At 38.9% G+C, this 18,201-nt stretch overlaps 4 protein-coding genes across 7 annotated transcripts in view; 3 read left to right on the top strand and 1 right to left on the bottom strand.

Moving 5' to 3' along the window:
* The window catches only part of LOC137712265 (uncharacterized), a 105,635-nt gene that overhangs the window by 47,373 nt on the left and 40,061 nt on the right, over positions 1 to 18,201 (bottom strand). For 2 of the 4 annotated variants that reach the window (XR_015957003.1, XR_015957008.1), the window contains 2 exons: positions 6,766 to 6,811; positions 5,730 to 6,223 (listed from right to left, as the gene is read on the bottom strand). The gene's annotated coding sequence lies outside the window, so the exon portion shown is untranslated. The other 2 variants (XR_015957001.1, XR_015957007.1) reach the window with 2 other exon arrangements.
* Positions 1 to 18,201, top strand: part of LOC137745780 (protoheme IX farnesyltransferase, mitochondrial-like) — a 51,088-nt gene that overhangs the window by 28,720 nt on the left and 4,167 nt on the right. Inside the window, exon 2 of the mRNA XM_088686369.1 lies at positions 16,395 to 16,798. Coding sequence (XP_088542495.1) covers positions 16,488 to 16,798 — 311 coding nt within the window. The 5' untranslated portion in view covers positions 16,395 to 16,487. The remainder of the gene's footprint in view (positions 1 to 16,394; positions 16,799 to 18,201) is intronic.
* LOC137746079 (receptor-like protein EIX2) lies at positions 486 to 3,899 on the top strand. Its single transcript, XM_088685225.1, has one exon. The coding sequence runs from the start codon at positions 486 to 488 to the stop codon at positions 3,720 to 3,722; it is 3,237 nt and encodes a 1,078-aa protein (XP_088541351.1). The 3' UTR covers positions 3,723 to 3,899.
* LOC148690339 (pentatricopeptide repeat-containing protein At2g25580-like) lies at positions 14,275 to 15,052 on the top strand. Its single transcript, XM_088686372.1, has one exon. The coding sequence runs from the start codon at positions 14,290 to 14,292 to the stop codon at positions 14,944 to 14,946; it is 657 nt and encodes a 218-aa protein (XP_088542498.1). The 5' UTR covers positions 14,275 to 14,289; the 3' UTR covers positions 14,947 to 15,052.

Raw genomic sequence — 18,201 nt, 5'->3', positions numbered from 1 at the left:
TGATCTATAAGTTATGGAAGAACATTGTCTACCGCTCAAATTTATAAGAGATGCATCATGAAAAGTGATGAACTTTATATCATTTTATTTTCAATGCACAAGGAATTAATTTTAATTAAAATGTTTCATGATGATGAACTAATCTCCACTGAAAAATGAAACAAATAAATCCTTCGATCTCAGGATAATTTGTCAATCAATATTTCAATTCTCTTGTGGAAAATGATTTTTAAAACTAATTAAGTAGATCGATTATTGCTATATATGTGCTTGACGTTTCTTTGGGGATGAAGTTGAACCATCACTGTCTGCAATTTGTTTTGGGGATGGACCATCCTTTTTGTCTTTTATCTCTTGACTCACTACCGTCTTTGTAGGTCTGGAGACGTAGAAAAGTAATTTGTAGTAAATATCTTTACTAACGTGTGTATAAATAGCACTCTAAATTACTCATTGCTCACACCAATCACCTACTTGATATCTACATGGATAGAGTCATGAGAGTTGTTCCGCTACTCAGCTTTCTATGCATAGCGTCTATTACTCTTAGCTTATGCAATGGAAACCTGAATGTGCCTTGCCAACAAAATGAGAGACAAACACTTCTTATGTTCAAGAAAGATCTCGATGATTCTTCAAATCTGCTTTCCTCTTGGGTTGGTGAAGGCGATTGTTGCACCTGGACCGGTGTTGCCTGCGACAATTTAACCGGTCATGTCCGTGAGCTCCACCTTGCTGGTTATTATGATGAAGTGGCTGGTGAGTACCTTACGTTGGGTGGTAAGGTAAATCCTTCTCTACTCAATTTAAAGCATCTCACCTACTTGGACTTGAGCTGCAATGATTTTGGAGGACAACAGTTTCCCAGCTTTCTTGGTTCTCTTAAAGGTTTAAGGTATCTTAACCTCTCGTCTGCAGGGTTCAACGGAACCGTTCCTCATCAGTTGGGAAATCTCTCGAGCCTGCGTTTTCTGGACCTTTCTTGGAACTACTTTGGTTCGAAGGTCGAGAATCTCGAATGGCTCTCTGGTCTTTCTCAGTTGAAACATCTTGGCATGGGTTATATAGATCTTACCAGGGCATCTCATTGGTTACAAGTCAACACACTCCCTTCTCTCCTGGTCGAGTTGCATTTGTCAAGCTGCAAACTTTATCACATGCCAAGTGGTATTGCGAACTTGACAAGTCTTAAAGTTCTTGATCTGTCCTTCAACTATTTGAACCACATGCCGAGTGGTATTGCGAACTTGACAAGTCTTAAAGTTCTTTATCTATCTGATAACTATTTCAACTCCATCATACCTCAAGTAAACACACTCCCTTCTCTCCTGGTTGAGTTGCATTTGTCACGCTGCGAACTTTATCACATGCCAAATGGTATTCAGAACTTGACGAGTCTTAAAGTTCTTTATCTGTCCTCCAACTATTTGAACCATATGCCGAGTGGTATTGCGAACTTGACAAGTCTTAAAGTTCTTGATCTATCTTATAACTATTTCAACTCCACCATACCTCAAGTAAACACACTCCCTTCTCTCCTGGTCGAGTTGCATTTGTCAAGATGCGAACTTTATCACATGCCAAGTGGTATTCAGAACTTGACAAGTCTTAAAGTTCTTGATCTGTCATCCTACTATTTCAACTCTACCATACCTCAATGGTTGTGCAGTTTGAACCATCTTGAGTCCCTTGATCTTTCTTTCAATGCTTTCCATGGTGAAATTTCGAGTTCCCTTGGAAACTTGACAGCCCTTGTTGATCTTTCATTACGTTATAATCAGCTTGAAGGGGAAATCCCAAACTCATTGGGAAATCTTTGTAAGTTGACTTCTTTTGATCTATTGTCAAACAATTTCCGGGGGAGGGTATCAGAAATCTTTGAAAGTTTGTCTAGCTGTAGTTTTGGTCAAATAGATTCCTTATGGCTTTCAAATAATAACTTTTCAGGTCATTTATCTGATCAGCTGGGAATTTTTAAAAATTTACGCATCCTTGATCTTTCAAATAATTCAATATCAGGTCCCATTCCAGTGTCTTTAGGAAACCTGTCACTCTTAGAGGTCTTGGTCATTGATCACAATTCATTCGAGGGTGTTGTCTCTGAAGTTCATTTTACTAATCTTACAAGATTGTTTGCCTTTTATGCAAATGAGAACTCCTTGATTCTTAAAACTAGCCCGGACTGGGTTCCTCCTTTTCAACTTTCTACCTTGAGGCTAGGTTCTTGGCGTCTGGACCCATCACAGTTGCCTGCATGGCTTCAGAGTCAAAAACATTTGAGCTCTCTTAATATGTCCAGTACAGGAATTTCAGGTACCATTCCGGCTTGGTGGTGGAATCAATTGTCCGGCGATCCACCAACCTTTGTGGATCTCTCTCGTAATCAATTGTCCAGGGAGGTTCCAAATATAGCTTCTACCCACTGGTTGGATAATTCTACTCCACAAGTTGAAATTTTTTTAGGATCTAACCAATTCAACGGTTCATTGCCACTTGTGTCTTCGGTAGTGATTACACTAGATCTTTCCAATTCATCATTTTCGGGAACTCTCTCTCACTTCTTTTGTGATAGGAGTGATGTACCTAAAAACCTTCAAATTCTTCTTCTTGACAACAATCGCCTCACTGGAGAAATTCCGGATTGTTGGTTACACTGGCCATACTTGGTAGTAGTGAATTTAGAAGACAACAATTTGATGGGGAAAATTCCAAGCTCTATTGGGGACTTACTTTCCCTTGGATCATTGCACTTGCGCAATAATAACCTATCTGGAGAATTACCCGTGTCCCTACAAAACTGTCGGGAGTTAATCATTCTTGACCTTCGTGGAAATAAGTTTGTTGGAAGCATTCCAATATGGTTTGGCCAAAGATTGGTGGTTCTTATTCTTCGCTCAAATATGTTCCAAGGCACCATTCCTGATGAACTTTGTAGTCTCACAAAGCTCCAAATCTTGGACCTTGCGCATAACAATCTCTCGGGAACGATACCAAGGTGTTTCCAAAAGTTGTCATCCATGGCCACTAAATTTTCAAGCGAATTCGGTCTCAGTATTGAATTCTTAATTTCTGCTTATCGGTCATCCTCCTACATAGAGAATGCGGATTTTGTGGCCAAAGGCAGAGAAGTGAAATATAGCACAGTGCTTCGTTTGGTAACTAGCTTGGACCTTTCAAGTAACATGTTGTTTGGAGAAATCCCTGAAGAGCTGACCAACCTCATTAACCTACAAACGTTGAAATTATCCGATAATCTTCTGACCGGAAGAATCCCTTCCAAAATCGGTGATATGGAAGCGTTAGAGTCACTTGATTTGTCTGTGAACCAACTTTCTGGCGAAATTTCTCCAAGCATCTCAAATTTGACATTTCTCAATCATTTGAATTTGTCCTATAACAATCTAACTGGGCAGATTCCAAAAAGCACTCAGCTTCAGAGCTTTGATTTGTTCAGTTATACTGGCAATAAACTTTGCGGACCTCCATTGGAAGAGTGTTGCAGTACAAATGAGGCCATGCCACCGATAGGTGATGAGAAGCACAATGAAGGTCATTTGCTTGAAGACGGTGGTTTCTATCTGAGTTTGGGGCTTGGTTTTGCATTCGGGTTTTGGATTGTTCTTGGTTCATTGTTGTCTAATGTGCCATGGAGCAATGCATTTTCTCAGTTCCAAAATCACATTGTGAAGAAGTTCTATGCTGCAATTGTTGAACGTTATTAACTATTTTGTGTAGATAGATCGAGTTTGTGTGGTTTGTTTTTACTCTTTTGTTATCCAATTAGAATGTTACACTGTTGTATGCTTCTTTGTGGCAATTTATTTTGTCTTTTCCTTGGTTTTTTTCTTTGGCAGTATAAAATTGTAAGATTTGCTTTATAAATACGACATTCCTGATAAGGATCATGAAGTTATATATACATATACATACATATATATATATATATATATATATATATATAATCTTAAGTTAGATGAGTTTAATTATGATCTCTCACGTAGATATGCAATTTTCTCAAAGCATATTACGCTGCTTGAGCCACTGTTTTCTTCTTTTATGAAATTGACGCATCTGAACCCGATGTCAAGTTGAACACTGAAATCAAGACGTGTTGGCCGTCAGTCAGAATGTGATGGAGCCATAACATGCATGCAGATCCAATTTAATAAAATAACTTCAAATAATCTACCAAAAATTGGGTATAGTTGTCTTTGAAAATAGGTTCATGCTTAAATTTAAAACCTGCTGAAAATATTATAATTATTTCAACACCACTTCCCCGAAGGGCCACACCTAACAGGTCATCAACCGTCCACTACATGCATGATAAGTTGTTCAGGGCATGACATATGTTTTACAGCAAAAACGGAAGACATGAAGGTACTAAAAGCATGTCCAGTGTTGTCCCTAATAGGGGCAGCTACTGTATAAAACCGGTATAAAACAAATATAAAGACAAATTAAATCTCCAATTGATCAGAAATGAGTCCCTAGAGTATAGGGACTCATCGGATACTTAATTTACGTACTCATATATGGGGACCGATGAGTGACTGAAATAGTGGAGCCCGTTGGGCAATTTGAGTGGAATAACTAGCCCACCAACTTGAGAGTTGTTGTCCGGCAAGGATTCCACTTGCACTAACGCGCAGACCTAAGGGTGGTTTTGGTTTTTCATATTCAACTTCATATTCAACAGAGCAGACTTAAGGGTGGTTTCGGTTTTTCATAAAACAGAGTAGACTTCAACTTCATATCCAAACCTATCCAAACGTGTAGGTATCCGTATTGAAAATATTTAGCGGGTTTTGCATTCTTATTTTACATGGTATGCTCCACAAAAATCAATGTTATGCTCACGATCATCCAATTTCATTAAAACATAATGTGAGAGTAAAATGAAGGGTTACATAACCATTATAGACAATACTAGATAATAAGCCCATGCGTTGCGGTGGGAACCGTTTCAGCTGTAACTGCATGAATAAGACACATTTAACTCGAATAAATTCAACACAATCAAGAATGAATAGAGGGACACATAACTAACAGGATAATGAATCAGAATAGTAGTCAGTTCGAAAAGATTAAAAACACACAGAGCAAGAATGTGAACACTAAACTTATGTTTTTTAACAAATTAAAGCGCCCTAATAACAAAACAATGGAAAATCACAAACCTGGAAGGTCCTCTTGCACTCGTCAACCAAGACTTTGAGCTGACCATCTCTCGCCAATTCAAGAGCAAGCACACCATTAAAAATATCAAAACAAACCGGAGCTGTTTGTTGGCCAAGCTCAGGTCCTCAAACATGCCCTCCTTGAGTACTGTCTGTTAGAGTATGAGTGTGATTCTCACAGTTTAGTAATAATCATTGTTATTTCAGATTGGTATAAAGAGGCCTTAATGAGTTTATAAGAGTTAATTCAACTTTGGTTTGGATTGAAACTCTACTGTTGGCTTGAGAATAGAACTCATACTTGTACAAGGATTTGGTCTTGTATTCATTGTAGGATTATTATAGGGTAATCCAGATTTTGTAGTATAAAAACCACAAGCCCCTGCTCTCACAAAAATACGCTCTTATTGTTCCAATTACCTATAACTTGGAGAGCATTGAGTTTTGCAGAGAGGAGAAGGTTGTGTGTAGATTTCTCTAATGGCTCTTAATCCTAATTTGTTGAACATAGTTATGATATGGTGTCTAGCACTATTCTTTCCTTTGATCAATGCCGTAAAGAACATGTGTGTTGCTGGTACCGTCCAAAACTTCACCTCTCAGTTTTCACACTACACAGAAGGCACATCTGACCGTTGATATAATATGGCTGAGACCTTGGTTTTCTTGTCACACTTTGTGGGAGATATTCATCAGCCGATGCATGTCGGGTTCAGGACAGATGAGGGAGGAAACACGATAGCCTTGCGTTGGTACAGAAACAAATCCAATCTTCACCATGTGTGGGATAGGGAGATCATACAACAAACTATGAAGGACTATTATGACAGAACACACGGGAAAGACTTCAGCAAACAGTTTTGCTGGTATGTGTTGCAGATATTACTTCAGTATTTGCATATACAGAATATTTGGAGTGATGATTGTGATTTAGTTGGTTAAATCTTATGTTCTTGGCTAGTTTGTTATAGAGCTTATATGGTTGCTCTTACACTGTGCTCAGAATAACCTCGTGGAATTGCCTCGTGTGCATAAGGAAGAAACTGCAACTCAATGAGACAGACTACTGTAAAGTAACTCATGGTTCACACTCCAAATTATAGAAAACAAATGCTAATCAACACACAAAAATGAATAAAAGACATGAAATCATTGTATTTGAATAAAATCACTCACCTCTTCATCACTCCGAATGTAAGCCATTCCCTCTCTCTCTACACACACACACACACACACAAAATAAGAGAAGCAGACTTGCAGAGAAATAAAAGGGTAAAAAATGAAGAGGCAACAAATGGTATGAAGAGTATAAGTTATGTTGAAAACCTTCTTAAAATTAACCACATTTGGATTTAATCAATTACAAAAAAGAATTAGCAACTGCATTTTAATAACACCGTTGTCTCACTAAAAAAAAAACTCACAAAAAATAGTCTCTGTGGTTAAAGGGATTCTGTCTGATCCCAAAACATAAATCTCTCAATCTCTCACTGTCAATCAAATACGTACTAAATCATGTTCCAAACCACAATGCATTCAAAGCAATAATCAATTGAGCACACTAAATAAGTGGAAACATTTATACCTCAATCCAATTCGAAGCTTAAATCTTCTTGCTGGAAAAGTTGGAACTGCAAAACCAAATTACATTCATCAAGAAAAAGGAATGAATTTAAAAAGGCAAATACAATGCAGAAAAATAGGCATTCAATTTAGCTCTATTTATATTAGACGAAGATCCATTGAAACAACTATGAACACAGAAATAAAAAATGGAAAAAACAACCTTTTTCAAAACTACTGCCTCCACCCTTCCATTTCCATTTCTTTCCACAGGTAAGAAAACAAAAATTCTCTAAAACAACCAAAAACTCATTCTATATCAACTAAACAGGAAAAGGACAGAGGAATGAGTGTAATAATAGGTTAGAAAATTGAGATGATCCAAACGGAAAGGAGTTCGTGGGGGAGATCTGAGAAGGACGACGTTGTCGTATGTATTGGTAGTTGTCATATTTCTTGGAGAATTGCCAGACTGCTTGCTGCCACATTGGTTTTTCTCGTAATTTTGTTTTTGGTTTCTTCTGCCCAATTTGTGTCTGCTCATGTTTGCTTGCAGTTACAGACTTTGATAGGGTTAGCATTTTCTTCCAACTGAAGAAAGGAATGGGCATCCTGTTATGCTTAATAGATTATGTGTTCCATGTGAATGGAGAGCCATATCCAAGCAGTAGGGTTTCCATTGACTTCCCACCAAGGAATGCAAAATCTATTGCAACAATAAAGAAAGAGCACAAACTCATAAAATATGATACAAAACCGTAAAAAACAGGAAACGTTATTCTCAAAATGCACAAAAATATAAAAACAGATAGATCCCTACGTATTCAACCTTCAGAGCACACAAAATTAAAATTTTCTTCAAAAACAAAGTCAAAGGGAAAATCTGAAATTATATAGCCCAAGCACAAAAAGCTTGGAAGCCTACACACAAAAGCCCCAAAAAACTACAGCCACACTCAAAATCCGAACCCTAAAAACCAAAACCACAAACAGAAAACTCGTCAAAAACCCTAGAATATCCAAATTCGAAGAGACCAATAGCCCCCAGCTAGTCCAATCCAGTAATAAAATCATAAACCAAGCAAAAAATTAAAGAAATCTCATACCTTCCACCAAAATTCATGATCATTATCCAAAACTCCAAAGTAAACATAAAATCAAATTAACACCTCAAATTTTCTTGTACCGGCATCACCATGATCAAGCTCTCCTATTGTTGAATTGTAATCTTGTCTTGGCCCAAAGATAATTGATCCGGCCCATACACAAAGAAAGATCCATGCACATGCTAGAGAATTCTAGCAAAGTTCAAGTTGGTGGAAGAGTCTAAAAGAATGGTGAGGATTCCACCAACATACAAGATTAGTGTAGATAATTCTAGCTTAGGAAGGTAGTGGAATTATCTAGATATCTCTAGCATGATGTTTTCATGCTTCTCCAAGGTTCCATCCATGCCTATAAAAGGAGAAGGCATCCACACCATTTGGAACAACCAAGAGAGCAAGTAGCAAGAAGTGAGAGTGTCAAGTAAGAAGTAAGAAGAAGCAACAAAGCTTCTAAGAGTGTTTGAGTGTTTCCTTTTGTACTAAGTTTGTGAGTGAATAAAAACCTTGTGTAATACTTTGAGAATTCTTTCTTTCTCTTGCCTATCAATTCCGCTGCGTTACATTTTTCTTTGTGAGATAAACATCTCTAGAATAGTGAAGCATTTTTAAACCCCAACAAAGTGGTACCAGAGCTATGGCTAGCAATGCTATGGCAGCCTTCCAAGTTCCAGTGCTCGACAGCAACAACTTCGATAATTGGAGTATCAAAATGAAGGCCCTTTTGGGTGCACACGATGTCTGGGAAGTTGTGGAGAAAGGCTACACTGAGCCAGAAGATGAAGCTACTCTGTCTCAACCCCAGAAGGAGAGTTTGAAAGATTCAAGAAAGAGAGACAAGAAGGCTCTCTACCTCATCTACCAAGCATTAGATGACAATGGCTTTGAGAAGGTCTCGAGTGCAACCTCTGCCGAGCAAGCATGGGAGAAGCTTCAAACCTCTTACAAAGGAGCCGAACAAGTGAAAAAGGTTCGTCTTCAAGTATTAAGAGGTGAGTTCGAATCTCTACAAATGAAAGGGTCTGAATCAATCTCTGATTATTTCTCAAGAGTCTTAGCCGTTTCCAATCAATTAAAAAGAAACGGAGAAAAGTTAGAAGATGTTAGAATTATGGAGAAGATACTACGCTCGTTGGACCCCAAGTTCGAGCACATTGTCGTGACGATTGAAGAAACAAAAAACTTGGAAGAAATTAGTATAGAGCAATTAATGGGTTCGCTACAAGCATATGAAGAGAAACATAAGAAGAGGCAAGGGAATGATGAGCAGCTCCTTAAGACGCATGTTCAGCCAAAGAAGAAAGAAGAAAGCTTCGACAACGAGAGAAGCCGATATGGAAGAAGTCGTGGTCGAGGTCGCGGACGTGGACATGGGCGTGGATGTGGTTGAAACTTAAACAACCATAGCAACTACGAAAGAGGAGAAAGCTCAACAAAAGGTCGCGGATGCGGAAGAGGACGCTCAAACTCAAGGTATGAAAAATCTCAAGTTCAATGCTATAATTGTCAAAAGTTTGGGCATTATGCTTGGGAATGTAGAGCTCCAAACAACAGACTTGATGAGAAGGTCAATTATGTGAAAGAAGAGAAAGAAGAGAATGGTGTTGTGCTACTAGCATGCAAGAACAATGATGGAGACCAAGACTATACATGGTACCTTGACACCAGCGCCAGCAACCACATGTGCGGAAAAAGAAGCATCTTCGTAGAGCTCAATGAATCAGTGAGTGGTAACGTTTCTTTTAGAGATGAATCCAAAATACCCGTAAAAGGAAAAGGTAACATCCTTATTCCCCTGGAAAATGGGGGTCACCAATTAATTTCGAATGTCTACTACGTGCCCAATATGAAAAGCAACATTTTGAGTTTGGGTCAACTCTTAGAAAAAGGTTATGATTTTCATACGAAAAATTATATCCTTTTTCTTAGAGATGACAAAGGAAGATTAATTGCCAAGGCGAAAATGTCAAAGAATAGGATGTTTCCCATGAACATTCAAAACGATGTTGCAAAGTGTCTCAAGATATGTTACAAAGACATATCTTGGCTTTGGCATCTTCGTTTTGGGCATCTTAACTTTGGGGGATTGGAGTTATTATCCAAGAAGGAGATGGTGAGAGGCTTACCGTGTATCAGCCACCCTGATCAAGTTTGCGAAGGATGTTTACTTGGGAAACAGTTCAGGAAAAGCTTTCCAAAGGAGTCGACCACAAGAGCCCAGAAGCCACTCGAGCTCATTCACACCGATGTGTGCGGTCCAATAAAACCAAGCTCTTTGGGTAAAAATAATTATTTCCTTCTCTTCATTGATGATTTTTCAAGAAAAACCTGGGTGTATTTCTTGAAGCAGAAATCAGAAGTCTTTGGAGCATTCAAGAAGTTCAAAGTCGCTGTAGAAAAGGAGAGTGGTTGCAAGATCAAAGCCATGAGATCTGATCGAGGAGGAGAATTCACTTCGAAGGAATTTCAAGAGTTTTGTGAAGCAAATGGAATCCGTCGACCTTTGACAGTTCCAAGATCCCCTCAACAAAATGGAGTGGCGAAAAGAAAAAATCGAACCATCCTCGACATGGCTCGAAGCATGCTCAAAAGCAAGAAATTGCCTAAGGAATTGTGGGCAGAAGCTGTAGCATGTGCTGTCTACCTATCCAATCGGTCTCCAACAAGGAGTGTGTGGGGAAAAACTCCGCAAGAAGCATGGAGTGGAAGAAAACCAGGTATTTCTCATCTAAGAGTTTTTGGAAGCATAGCCCATGTACACGTATCAGACGAGAGGAGAACCAAACTCGACGACAAAAGTGAGAAGTTCATCTTCATCGGCTATGACACCAATTCAAAAGGCTATAAGCTGTATAATCCAAACAATGGGAAGACGGTGATCAGTCGAGACGTGATGTTCGATGAAGAAGGAGAATGGGATTTTGGCCCACATGCAGGTGATCTTCACTTCTTTCCTCAATTTGAAGAAGAGAATGAACAAGGGATGATGGAGCAAGCAAGAGAGGTTCAACAAGAATCCACTACTCCACCTACTTCACCAACATCAACCAATCATGGTAGTTCATCAGCATCAGCATTGTCAAGTGGGAGTCTAAATGAAAGAGAAGTACCACGCACAAAAAGTATACGAGATCTTTATGAGGTAACTGAAAGACTTGATAATCCTACACTTTTCTGTCTCTTTGCTGATTGTGAACCAGTCGACTTCCAAGAAGCAGTGCAAGATACTAAGTGGAGGAAAGCAATGGATGAAGAAATTGAAGCAATTCAGAAGAATGATACATGGGAACTCGCTATTCTTCCGAAAAGACACAAAGCCATCGGAGTCAAGTGGGTGTACAAGACAAAGAAAAATGCCAATGGAGAGGTCGAAAGATACAAGGCAAGACTAGTGGCGAAAGGCTATAGTCAAAGAGCCGGAGTCGACTATGATGAGGTATTCGCACCCGTTGCTCGGTTGGAAACTATACGATTACTAATTTCTTTGGCAGCTCAAAACAGTTGGAAGATTCAACAAATGGATGTGAAGTCCGCCTTCCTAAATGGAGTCCTTGAAGAAGAAGTCTACATTCAGCAACCGTCAGGCTATGAGATCAAAGGGCATGAAGACAAAGTTCTGAAGCTGAAGAAAGCCCTCTATGGGTTAAAACAAGCGCCACGAGCATGGAATAGTCGCATCGACAAGTACTGTCAGGAAAACAACTTCATCAAGTGCCCTCATGAACATGCTCTCTACGTCAAAGTCAAAAATGGAGATATTTTGATTGTGTGCTTATATGTGGATGATCTAATCTTCACTGGGAGTAATCCAAGCATGTTTGAAGAGTTCAAGAGAGTGATGACCAAAGAATTTGAGATGACCGACATCGGGTTGATGGCATATTACCTAGGCATTGAAGTCAAGCAGAACGAAGAAGGAATTCTCATCTCCCAAGAAAGCTACACAAAGGAGATACTGAAAAAGTTCAAAATGGACGACTGCAAGCCCGTGAGCACGCCAATGGAGTGCGGAGTCAAACTAACCAAGTATGACAAAGGAGAAAGCGTAGATCCAACATTTTTCAAAAGCCTAGTTGGAAGCTTGCGCTACTTGACTTGCACAAGACCAGATATTCTCTATGGGAGACACTGCATTCACATGGATGTCGAAGAAGCAACCGATTGTCACTCTCTCTACCTGTGAAGCTGAATATGTAGCTGCTACTTCATGTGTCTGCCATGCAATCTGGCTGAGAAACTTGCTGAAAGAATTAAGAATGCGACAAGAAGAGCCAACAAAGATCTATGTCGACAACAAGTCTGCAATAGCTCTAGCAAAGAATCCAGTATTCCATGACAGGAGCAAACACATAGATACCCGTTATCATTTCTTAAGAGAGTGCATTGCAAGAAAGGATGTGCAAGTGGAATACGTGAAGTCTCAAGACCAAGTTGCCGACATATTCACCAAGCCACTCAAACAAGAAGACTTTGTCAGACTAAGAAACTCAATTGGCGTCACAAGACAAGATTAAGGGGGGATGTTGAATTGTAATCTTGTCTTGGCCCAAAGATAATTGATCCGGCCCATACACAAAGAAAGATCCATGCACATGCTAGAGAATTCTAGCAAAGTTCAAGTTGGTGGAAGAGTCTAGAAGAATGGTGAGGATTCCACCAACATACAAGATTAGTGTAGATAATTCTAGCTTAGGAAGGTAGTGGAATTATCTAGATATCTCTAGCATGATGTTTTCATGCTTCTCCAAGGTTCCATCCATGCCTATAAAAGGAGAAGGCATCCACACCATTTGGAACAACCAAGAGAGCAAGTAGCAAGAAGTGAGAGTGTCAAGTAAGAAGTAAGAAGAAGCAACAAAGCTTCTAAGAGTGTTTGAGTGTTTCCTTTTGTACTAAGTTTGTGAGTGAATAAAAACCTTGTGTAATACTTTGAGAATTCTTTCTTTCTCTTACCTATCAATTCCGCTGCGTTACATTTTTCTTTGTGAGATAAACATCTCTAGAATAGTGAAGCATTTTTAAACCCCAACACCTATAACCACAGCAATTCCCCAATTCAAATCTGACCCTAAATCATTAAAAAAAATTCAACACAAAAAGGAAAGGTCAGTACCTATAATTCGAGTTCACGTTACTCAGGTCACCGACGCTGTTAAGGTTATTCATCATTGCTCGATCACTTGTTAATTTTCTTTTTCGTTTGGTTTTGTTTCTGCTTTTCTTTAACAGCGTAGGTACACAAAACCAATCAAATTCATTCACCAACTTACGCCACAAAAACATGAATATTTTGTTTCAAATTGCAATCTCAAAAAACAGAACCAATCAAATTAATTCACCAACTGAAGCACAAAGCACACAACTTTGAAACTCAATCCCTATTATTGCACACAAATTGTTGACTTTTAACACAAAACCCACGTCCAATTCCACATAGCAAAAACTGGACAATCAATAATTTCAATCCTAACTAAAACTTTAACACAATTATAACCGAAACAACTCTAATCACTTTACAAAAAAGAAAAAAAATAAAAAAGATAGATAGAAAGTGGATGTACCTGTAATACGGAACTGTCTGAAGTGAATAACAGAAAGATGTGTGTTTTGCTGTTCAAATTTGCAGAGTGAGAGAGACAAAGTACCCACAACCAAAATAGAAAAAACCAAAATCTTCAAGTTAAAAAAAATTAGAGAAATAAATCTGAAATTTAAGAGAGACAAAGTGAGGGGAGAGAAATAGGCGGAGGACCTTGGGCGAGGAGGCCATTGACGGCTTTGTTGGGGGAGGACCTCAGCGCAGTATTTCACAATCTCCTTTAAGCTTTGCCCCAAAAATTAAAAGCAACATATCATGATTGAAGAACAAAGCAGCTGAAGAGCACTGCCGGAGTTCCATCACGTAGCACGACCAGTACAGCAAAGCAAGAGGGAAACATGGAGTCCTCGCCTCATGCTCGTTAACACCACTTTATGAATCTGTGCGTAAATGACTACAAATATTACAAAACGCGTTGTTCTCTTCGTCAATAAAATGAACAAAAATAAAAAAATCAGTACGCAAGAAAGACCAAAATAATCGTTGAGGGGGAAGAAATTGATGAAACATCAAACCTTGAGAACTTGATCTTATGGGCAGCGAGTCGAATAGCTGAAATGGCCTTGAAGGAAGTGAGTTCGACTGGAGTCTAGGGTTTGAGAGCAATGGAAAACATTTTACTCAAATAACGATTTAATTTCTAAATTTTAAAATTAAAGATAACTAAATGCACATATTTGGAAAAAAATGGAATGTTTCCATATGTAAATCTCACCCTCAACAGTTTTAAAACGCAGTCCTCCCAGTGCATATAGAAGATGGAAAATGTTGTCCGAGCACAAACACAACCTGCAAAGCAAACAAACCAACACACACAAAAAACCATTATGTGAGTGTAATAGATATGCTAGGAAGTACGGGCTATCTGGAAGAAGCTTTGGAATTCATTGAAAAGATGCCATTGGAACCTAATGTCGATGTTTGGAAGACCTTGATGAATCACTGTAGAGTTCATGGGCAGTTGGAGCTTGGGGACCGGTGTGCAGAGCTTATTGAGCAGCTAGATCCCTCCTTCTTAGATGAGCAATCAAAGGCTGGCCTTATTCCTGTAAAAGAATCTGACCTGGTAAAGGAGAAAGAGAAGAAAAAAATAGCAGCACAAAATCTTTTAGAAGTCAGGAGCCGAGTCCATGAATATCGAGCAGGTGATAAATCGCATCCTGAGAACGATGAAATTTATGCTCAACTCAGGGGTTTAAGGGAACATATGAAGGAGGCTGGCTACATTCCGCAGACTAGATTTGTGTTACATGACATAGATCAGGAAGGCAAGGAAGATGCTTTGCTTGCCCATAGCGAGAGACTTGCTCTTGCTCATGGCCTCATCAGCAGCTCAGCTCGTTCAACTATTAGGGTTATCAAGAATCTTCGTGTTTGTGGCGATTGCCATAATGCACTGAAGATCATTTCGAAAATTGTAGGCAGAGAACTCATCATGCGAGATGCTAAGAGGTTCCACCATTTCAAAGACGGATTGTGTTCTTGCCGAGATTATTGGTGAACATGAAACTCGATTTATTCTTTTATCACAGGTATTATTACAAACTTTGTTTTGAGTACTCGAAATGCAGCAATGGAGTATGATATAATGCTTTGAAAAGTAATTTTGAGACAGACCTTAATTCAACTGATCAAACTGCAAAGTGGGGTAAGCCTATCGCGAAGAGCACCTCATTCTGTCGATGTCCAATATTTAGCTATAGCATCTGTCGAGAAATTGGCCTCTGTAAATAGTGCTGTTCCAACTTTGCTGCCAGGAGCTTTGATATCCTTTGAAATCTTGATGTTATCAGTATTGCTCTTCTTCGTCGAGGTGCCAAAGAATTAGCAAATTGCACAACAATTGCGTATGCGAAATGTTGCATAAAGCACCAAGACTTGCAAATGCACAAGAAATTAAAGCTACAAGCAATCCATGGGACATGCTTGAAGACATGTTCAAACAGAACCAGAGAGTTTACTAGGAAGCAATAAACCGCTTCCTGCGTAAGGGAAAAGTTTTTTCTATCCCATACATAGAACCAAAAGCGACCCAAAAGATAAAGTACAAAAAGCAGTGTTTTAAAAAGCATCGCTTAATCATTGGTCTCTTGACTCATCAAAATGTACCGTTATGGTCATTTTCGTCAATTCCATTAGAATTTTTATCAGAATGAGTCACGTACTATTACGTGAGGCTGAATCAAAGAGCAAATATGACAAACCAAACCAAATGAGAAAATTATAGCAATGGGAATGACCCTTTAGACTTAGCCCAATTAAAGCAAAAGTCTCTCAACTCATCAAAATGCGGAGCTTTGATCATTTTCATCAACTCTGTTAGAATTGTCATCAAAATGAGTCATGCACTGCGCACGTAAGCGGATCATGGTTGTGGTGTATATTATCAGTTTGTCCATGGATCCCTTCCACCATTGCTACTTGTCTTCCTTGGCACACACTAGGTTGCCGAAAGAGAATTGGTGGAAGTGGAAGGAGATGGGGACAGGGAAGGAGAAAACCTTTTTGGATGTGTAGGGGGTGTGAAGGATGTGTGGCGTGGAGGGTTGGCAGAAGCGTGTTATGGCTATTGGGGTATATTTAATTTTTTGTGTTTGCCTATTAATTACTTTCACGTGTATGATACATAGTTTATTTTGATAAATCTTCTGACGAAGTTAACAAAAATAATCATGTTTCCACGTTTTGATATATGATTTATTTTGATAAAAATTCTGACGAAGTTAATAAAAATGACTATTTCTACATGTTTTGACGAGTTAAGAGATCAATAATTATAAATTTTTAATTAAATGATCATTGCTCTGATTAAATTAAAAAAAAGTTGAGCGGTGATTGTTATAATTTTCTACTTTTCTTTACTCGAATCCATACCAAACAGTTATGTTAGGATGATAAGCCGTTGGATTGATCTAAAGGTTTAATATGTATTGACCACGTGGTCTTTAGTGTTGGCCTAAACACAGGCACTCGCTCAGGTGAGCTGCTCCGTCCATCTTTTCTTCTCTTTTTTCTCTTTCTCTCTGAATTGACGACACCACGATGTGGAGGAACTCGAAGAGTTTATCTTCCAAGCTCCCGATATCTAACAACTCACTCTACCTCCTATCCTCCGCCTCCTCATCCGCCGAACACGGCGGCGTTCGAACTCTGCTGCTCTCTCACTCCCTCTCCCAATCCCACCCCTACTCCTCCTCTTCGCCTTCAGATTCTCTCAAGCTCGGGCTTCACCGATCCGATGGAGTCGGAGCCCTTTCGGCGGCAGTTGATCTCCCATCGTTGGCTTCCAGGGCCTCGCACTTGGCCCGCCACTGTGGGCAGTGCTATTGGGAGCTCTCCAAAGCTCGCCTCAGGTACTCATTCCCACCATTTCCTCAATATTTTTCATTTGATTTTTTGAAATTCAATAATTTTTCATCATGGGACAGTTAAATCGTTGTATTCTCTCATTTATTGATAATTTCTGTGATAATTTTTAATTTTATTTTGTGAGTATCTGATATGGTAATCTTATGTTGATTCACACTGTTGTATTCCTCTTTAATATGTTTGATTTTCTATTGGAAAACAAGATTGAATTTCAATATAACAATAATACAATCTCTGTGGAGTAAGTTGTCATCCCTAACAAACTAGATTGCAGAAACAATAATATTTTTTCTTCCAACGATTAGGACCTTAAACCGAAATTAGGTTCTCGAAAAACAGCTCCACTCCAGTTGGCGTGAATATGACCCAAAATGATACACCCCATTGTGAAGAGTGAGAAAAAAAAAACAATTCTAGTTTGAACACAGTAAGTCCTGCTCACCCGCACAAATATGTTCTTCGAAATTCTCTTGTTTCTCTCCAGCAACAAAACCCAAAATTGGCTAGCACACTGAAGCCCCAAAACCTTTTCTTTCTCACTACCGAACATTTTATGCCTCTCAAGAATCGGGAAGAGCACCCAGATAGGATTTCCCAACTCACATTTCCTTCACAACACTATCTCAATCATAGCAATGGAAACACGGGACTTGCACTTTTATGCTCAGTATTAAAACATTATACACCATCATGGAGACAGATAGGCGCGTAGTCTTGTCTTTATAGTCATATCTTAGGTTTTGACCCTCCATGAGAAACCAACGAAGCAGCTAACCAAGAAAAAACTAAACCAATAAAGATAGATCGATTGTTACATAAACCGAGAAGCTGCCACACGGTTATCAACTCCATCTTCTACCATCTGATCTAACCAGATATAAATGAAAATGCACCGAAAAAGACAACCAAGAAGTGAGCTCCCCCAATTTCCAAATCATTGAAACTTTCCTGAAACCATCTCAGCTCAATGGAATAGAAGTTCTTACAAATCTAGTAAGGGGCGTGTTTCGATGACTAGACATATCGTACAAGTGAGGAAACTAATTATTCAAAGATGACTCCCCAACCCTTCCTCACATCCTAGAATTTCATCCTTTCTTCAGTTACCAGTGCTAACTTGCAGCAAGATGTAAGGGACTCTTAGCCCTGAAAATTCTATTTTGAAGGACTTAGACTCGATCACCTCACAGTGGAATTTGCCTTCCACCCGTGTTCATGTAACCCATACTCGTTTTCAATATAAACATTCATAAAGGATCCCTTTCTTAAGGAAATAGCTGTTGTCACTTAGCTAGAAAATACTTATTTTCCACGTCCATCTAGTTAAGTTGAATTATCACTTATTAAGTTATTATGCCAATTTTTTCAATCCTGAATTCAGGACTCA

This window comes from Pyrus communis, chromosome 15 (assembly GCF_041283825.1).
Source record: "Pyrus communis isolate YQ-2024b chromosome 15, ASM4128382v1, whole genome shotgun sequence".
Taxonomy (NCBI): domain Eukaryota; kingdom Viridiplantae; phylum Streptophyta; class Magnoliopsida; order Rosales; family Rosaceae; genus Pyrus; species Pyrus communis.
Note: the sequence above shows the minus strand (reverse complement) of the source record. Positions and strands in the feature narration are given on the sequence as shown.

Coding starts and splice junctions, on each gene's coding strand:
- LOC137746079 (XM_088685225.1), top strand. CDS start 486: ATGGATAGAGTCATGAGAGTTGTTCCGCTACTCAGCTTTCTATGCATA.
- LOC148690339 (XM_088686372.1), top strand. CDS start 14,290: ATGCTAGGAAGTACGGGCTATCTGGAAGAAGCTTTGGAATTCATTGAA.